This window comes from Octopus bimaculoides, chromosome 9 (genome assembly GCF_001194135.2).
Source record: "Octopus bimaculoides isolate UCB-OBI-ISO-001 chromosome 9, ASM119413v2, whole genome shotgun sequence".
Lineage (NCBI taxonomy): Eukaryota > Metazoa > Mollusca > Cephalopoda > Octopoda > Octopodidae > Octopus > Octopus bimaculoides.
The window spans coordinates 81,577,417-81,584,674 of record NC_068989.1 but is presented as its reverse complement, the minus strand read 5'-3'; the positions used below and the strand labels follow the sequence as shown (position 1 = coordinate 81,584,674).

Below are 7,258 nucleotides of genomic sequence, written 5' to 3'. Positions count from 1 at the left end.
TATATATATATATATATATATATATATATACACAAGAGGTGCAGCACAGTGCAATTAAACGTGGAACCACAAGAACGCAAGGTGGACATAGCCATGTCTGTGCTTCATAGGCTTTAATTTCTCTACATGTGAAGTGTTGTTATTTTAGTTGTCTTTTACTTGTTTCAGTCATTGGACCATGGCCATGCTGGAGCACCACCATGAATTTTAGCTGTGCTAATCAATACCAGTACTTAATTTTTAAGCCTGGTACTTACTCTGCTGGTCTCCTCGCTGAACCATGTTATGGGATGTAAATAAACCAAACAAGACACACACACACACACACACACACACACACACTGTGGGCTTCTTTCAGTTTCTATCTACCAAATCCACTCACAAGGCTTTGGTTGGCTTGGGGCTGTGCTAGGAGACACTTGCCCAAGGTGCCATGCAATGAGGCTGAACCACAGACCCATGTGGTTGGGAAGCAAACTTCTTACTACTAAACCATACCTGTGCCTTGTCGAATAAAATCCATTTAAGGATTTTCATTGCAAAAACATTTTATTTAAATTTTGGCTTACTTTGTACAGCAAAAATAAATGTTTGAATTAACCCTTCAGCATTTAAACCATATATATCCGGCCAAAATAAACTTCCTGTTTTATCTTCAAACAGGCCAGATCCAGCCTCTCGCATTTACCCTATTATTCTAAAAATAAACAATTACATTAAAATCTCACAGCTACAAAGTAATGCATGACTAATTCAAATCAATTTCAATTAATAATTACTACATTTGACAGAGAAAGCTGAATGCTAAAGGGTTAATGGTAAATTGATTATCAACTTGTATTGTCTGATACTTTGCTCATAAAACAACATATAGTGCAACGTAGTAGTGCTCACTCTAGTGCATAATTATGTATATGCATGCATGTCTTAATTGTCTATTTCCTTTGATTTATTTCCAGAATAAATACAACTTCAGTAATGAGAATTATATCCCAGTATCGGTGACAGGAGTAACAATGTCTGTACAGTATGACAGGAGTATTTTGAGTAAAGTGGAGAACAAAACAGAATTAAAAATACCCCAGTTATCTTCCAGGGAGTACCATGTTCAAATGAATTTGACTTTAGAAGGGGACCAGAAATATCTTGTGTAAGTCTGTTTACTTTTTGTGTTTACTCTTACTTTTCATAACAATTATGATTTTTTTTTTTTTTAGTAAATAACTTGCAGATGCAAGTTCTACCAGTTGAAAGCTCTACATATCAGATGCTAGCAAGTTTATGGGGTCATCAGGAGAGAATTTGGACTGTTTCAGGGCCTTCCTCTTAGTGGCATCATTGCACGCCAGCCCCAACCTTGTTGAAATGCAGCCCCACTTTCTATATCAGGTTTCGCTCAATATTCTTCTAGCCATTGCTTATCATCTCTTTTTAACTGAATCCAGTGGCTTGCCTTTTCCACTGTAGTCTGGATATCTTTCATGGTGATATTTGCTTTACAATGAGTTAGGTTTAATAACAACAGTCGCCTCATAGTGTCCAATGAATCCTCTACATCTGACTTGTAGTTGTAGCAGCTGAATGTTATTTTTTAAATACAGTTTTTTTAATGCATAAACAAAGTCAACAGCTGTAAAAACCTTGCTGTAAAAATCTTGCCAAAACAGTCACAGAAGTCTGGTGCAGGCTTCTGCCTGGCCAGCTCTTGTGAAACCGTCCCACCCATACTAGTATGGGAGGCAGATGTTAAACGATGATGATCTGGCTGTTTGATTACTGACTTCAACTTGCAGTAAGACTATATGGTACTTTGGTCGACTGTCTTCTATCATCGTGTTGTAGTAACCAATACTTTGTAAACAGACATGCCTCTAATGCTAGTGCCACAAGAAAACACACCTAATACAGTCTGTGAGGTGGGTGATGATTGAAAGGACATCTAACCATAGAAAGTAACTTAAAATGATATATATGAGCACCTGTCTGTGAGAGCAGTGACTCTCAATAAGAACTGTCTTGGATCATCAAAAGCCATCTGACCCATGCCAGCAAGGAAAGCAGATGTATGATGAGGACATTTCATCATCTTCATTTAAAGTCTGTTGTCCATGCTGGCATAGGTTGGACGGTTTGACTGGGCTGTCACACTGGAAGGCTGTGCCAGGCTCCACATACAAACATGGATGCATATATATATGCGCATATACACACATGCTGGCATCTGCAGTTTCTGTTTGCAAATATTCCGCTGGTCTCATAGACTGATGCTGTTATGCGTTATTTTGGTTTGGTTTCTATGGCCAGATGCCCTTGCTATTATCAACCACTTTACAGTGTTACTAGGTACATTTTCCTGTGGCACCAATATGTTCTCAGCAAGACAAGACAGAATGGTCCTCTGAATCCTACATTTTCTTTGCTTATTTGCCAGCCAATTTTATAATGCCTTCAGGGTATATTTTTTTGTGACACCAGCACTAGAGACATTGTCAAGTCCTTGGTGAGACAAGAGCCAAGGAATGCCTCATCCTTAGTTTTCCTCCACTCGTTTACCAACGACATGACGGTACATCAAAGGTGAGGGGATCATTCGCTATAGCATCTGTACTGAAGGGCAAACCTTATATACTGTAAGCATTGAGAGTTCTCTCCATTACTTAAAACTTTGGTAATGAGACTGAGTGTAGGAAAGTGAGAGAGAGAGAAATAGTGATGATTGTTACACAGACAGATATACAAATACACATATTTAGACACACCCACAAACATTTAAATATACGTTTGTCTGTCAGTCTGTCACTCTGTCTCTGCCTGTCTGTCAATCTGTCTCTGCCTTTCTCTTTTTCTCTCTCCGTCTCTGATTATCAGTCTGTTCCTAAACACATACACATATAGCAACACATGAACATATACTCATAAAATTGAATATTCACATACTTATCTCTCTCTACCACCTAGATCTAAAAATAAGTATGTAGATACATACTCATATCTGTTATCACACAACTTGTGCCAATTCACATATGTATATACTGATATTGACGCACCTGTGGGTCCCTACCCTTGTTTACATGTGTACCATTGAACAAATTATGTACCATATGTATACAGAAACTGAGTAGAAAAAAACTTTGACAATGATTAAACAAATCATAATTAGAATAATGCTAATAGTTTCTGACTTAAGCACAAGGCTAGTAGTTGTGAATGGTTGGAGTAAGCCAATACCACTGACCACACTTCTTGACTAGTGCCCTATTTTATCAACCCTGAAATGATAAAAGGAGTACTTGACTGATACTTTAGTTCGTCAACCCTGAAATGACGAAAGGCAAAGTTGACCTCTGGAGTGGGTGGGCGTTGAAATCAGAATGTGAAGCGCTGGAACAAATATAGCTAGGTATTTTGTTCAGTGTTCTAATGACTCTGCCAGGACACTGCCTACATAACAATAATAATGATGTTTCAGTTGCAGACCATCGGCTTGTTGTATACAGATGATTAAGGTGTGAGGAGTTTACTATAATTTTATGATGGGAACTAGATACTGTATAGGCTAGCTTGTCGCATTGCCTCTGTATGTGGGCAAGCTGAAACATACATACACGCTTACACACACCATTCTCACATACACACGCACATGCAAGAACAAATTTGTTCCACTGGGTTATCATCATTATCTCCTTTCCATTCAGCCTCTTTATTCTGGCTATTTCATCATGTTGAACTGTTAATCCCTACGAAAAATTTTTTTCTCTCTGTTCTTTCTTTTTCAATCTCTTTTTTTCCCTCTTAATCCTTTCTGTCGAAGAGTGTAGGCTTGGAGTGTAAAAGACTTTTACATTCTTCCCAAGCATTAAATAAATACACCTGCTTCTTGTTCCTACAGCTGTCTTTGTCTTTTGTTCTCTGTAAATTTGAACTATATATATAAGGTATATAAGGGCTTGGGAACGTTTGGCATATTAATGGTGCAATTGGGATGAGGGGAAACAGTAATGGAGTGGGAGTGTGGGCTAGCTTTGTGTTAAGATTACAAAGTTGGTTTGGCTCAGGATTGTTTGACATGTTGGCAATACAAGTTAGGTAGCGAAGAGAGTGATGAGCGATTGAAGTGCGAGAGAGTTTCTTAGCTTGTCGGCTGGACATAGTGCATCGTGATGTGATGGAGTCAGATAGCACAGTGGGAAGGAGGGTTTGAGATGGGAGCCAGATGTGGGCTACAGGCCAGGAGTGGTCAAGGAATAGCTGACTTCATCGCACGGGAGTCGAAGTGGCAGCAATGGACAATCGTGAAATGGAGGGAAGTGACTGGCTTCACAAGAGAATAAAAAACTCAAGGGCAGAGGTAAAGGACATGGACTGTACCCCCACCCAACTTCAAATCTATCATAGCAGCCTCTAATAAACAAAAGCTTTCTCTCTACTATCAAAACTCACACTATAACAACTCTAGATACACTAATACTCAACATGTACACAGCTCCAGCACAGAAACCTTTAAATTAGACCATAACCCAACCCATCCTACCAGCACTGCTCAGAATACCACCACAACTTCCACCACTCTTACAGGTAGTACAATTAACAAGAACAATAGTAATAACAAGAACAACAACAACAACAGTAATAACAACATTAATAGTACTAATAATTTAGACCTCTCTACCCGCTTCTATAACCTCTTCGTTGACAGTATTACCTCCTCCATTCCTGAAAATAACCTCCAAAATACACCCACTTGTAACTGCCATCCTGGGGTCATCTGCACTCTACAAACCCATTGTAGAAGATCTAATGTAACTTATAAAATTTATGCAAATATGTATTGTGTTGAATGTATTTCTGTTAAAAGTTGATTTTCTTTCAAGTAATCAAGATCCAGCATGAAAAAATTATTAAGGAACAACATGGGGAATGGTCCATTCTGAATGGGGAAACATTGAATGGTCAACTCTTAATAATTCCCTATCATCTATTTTCCATGCTGGATGTATTTGTTAGATTGGCCAATACTTTATATGACCATTTCTCTGTATTTTTTGCTAACCCCACTGAGAAGCTCAACATCCTGAGATCCCTCTTCATCAAGAAATTCTTATTCATGTGTTCAAAGAAGCATTTCTTCATGGCTTCTTGCAACCACTTCTAATTCTCTAATTCTCTCTCTCACATTTACAATGTGGATATATCAAAGCCCGAATTAGATTATTAAAAACGATTTTAACAATATTTTTTCTATTGTTTGTTAAAAATATTCTTCTGTTTCTAATTACAGGAAATTTTGCAATGATCCAAGACGATGGGTCCATGACATGTTTATGCAGTTTGAGTAAGTAAAGATTTAATGTCTAAATTTTAGAAATAACTTGTAAATTCTCTAATTATACTGTATTGCCTTTTGTTATTAGTAAACAGTGGAGGCGCAATGGCCCAGTGGTTCGGGCAGCGGACTCGCGGTCATAGGATTGCGGTTTTGATTCCCAGACCGGGCGTTGTGATTGTTTGTTGAGCGAAAACACCTAAAGCTCTACGAGGCTCCGGCAGGGGATGGTGGCGAACCCTGCTGTACTCGTCCACCACAACTTTCTCTCACTCTTACTTCTAGTTTCTGTTGTACCTGTAATTCAAAGGGGCAGCCTTGTCACACTCTGTGTCACGCTGAATATCTCCGAGAACTACGTTAAGAGTACACGTGTCTGTGGAGTGCTCAGCCACTTGCATGTTAATTTCACGAGCAGGCTGTTCCGTTGATCGGATCAACTGGAACCCTCGACGTCGTAAGCGACGGAGTGCCAACAAGTATTAGTAAACAGATTTCATAAATCCTAAGTCTATCATTACCATATTGTATTACATATTCCCCTTGCTGTAATATTTTATTCTTTTTACTGTTGCAGGTTGACCGCTAACTACAGCTATTTTGGCCACATAGAACAGACCACATTGACCACTTACCAACATGTCAGCTGTGGAAATGACACAAAGAGTCCTTATTGAGTTGGCTCACCAAACTGACACTTCTCCCTCCAATTGCTGCCAGTGCCTTGTATCATTTGACTTCTCACACTGTTGTTGCTCTTGCCAAAATTTACAGTGAAGCTAGATATACACCCATGTTGGTTCTGGCCAGCTATCTTTTCAAGCATAATATAATCTTTAACAATTGAGGACTTCATAAATTTAATGAAGAAAATCTCAGAAAGTTCTGAAATTATTTTTTCACCTGTACTGAAACAAAGCAAACTGTCCTTTATATTACACAAAACCAGAGAACATGAAGTAATTCATTTTCCTTACATGAAAGAATTTTCTAGTTATGACTCTATGCTAGAATTTTTCCTGTGACTATAATGCTCTGTCTACCCATTGTTATCCAAATGCTACATACTAGGCAGGTAATTTCCTTCTCTCAGATCTGCCAAGACATTCAAAAAAAAAATTCTTTTTACTGTATTTAGTAATGATTTTTTTCTCTCTCAGTATTTACTTTGGGATAGCAGAGGTATATTATTGTTTTTTTTTAACTGTAGTGTATTTATTTTCATTGAATAAAATTGAATAAAACTTACAATGAAAGTATACAATCATCTAAACTACTGACTGTTTTAGTTTGTTCTGAAAGATTGTCACAAAATCAAAAAAAAAAGAAGTCATTTCCCTCACTCTACTCATTTGCCTATTGTCGAAGGTTTGTTATTAACTTCTAAATCTCCGTGCATAAAGCCATAAATTTCTGTCAGAGAATAAAATGTGAAATCACAGCATTTTATACGTTTGCTGTTCATGTGCCTGATGATATGTCTTAAGTGTTCTTTCTTTCGTTCTCTTCAGTTTAGTTGAAATTATTCAATTCTGCATTATTTCAAGTATCAACCATTCTATTATATAAATCTAGCTATAATTTCTTCATTTGCCAATTATTGCTTCAGTGCCACACCCTAACAGTTGAGGGAACCCGTGGAAGAGGTAGGCCCAGGAAGACCTGGGCTGAGGTGGTGAGGCAAAACCTTCGAACATTGGGCTTCACCGAGGTGATGACTTCTGACCAAAACCTTTCGAAATATGCTGTGCGTGAGAAGACCCGGCAAGCCAAGTGAGACCTAAATCCAAGGCTTCTGCCAGGGGTGTAGCCAGCCCACTTATGCATACCTTTCCTTCATTGGACACGAAACTCAGCTTGCGAAGACTTATTGGGGCAAGTGAAAGCGAAATCGGGATGGCACCTGTGCCCAGCGTCGCCTTTCTGGCACTTGTG

General features: G+C 38.5%; 1 protein-coding gene across 1 annotated transcript in view; it reads left to right on the top strand.

Moving 5' to 3' along the window:
* Positions 1-6,797, top strand: part of LOC106879291 (transmembrane protein 106B) — a 23,355-nt gene extending 16,558 nt beyond the window's left edge. Inside the window, exons 4-6 of the mRNA XM_014928790.2 lie at positions 960-1,150; positions 5,279-5,332; positions 5,901-6,797. Of these exons, the coding sequence (XP_014784276.1) occupies positions 960-1,150; positions 5,279-5,332; positions 5,901-6,000 (345 nt within the window). The 3' untranslated portion in view covers positions 6,001-6,797. The remainder of the gene's footprint in view (positions 1-959; positions 1,151-5,278; positions 5,333-5,900) is intronic.
* Positions 6,798-7,258: the final 461 nt, after the last annotated feature.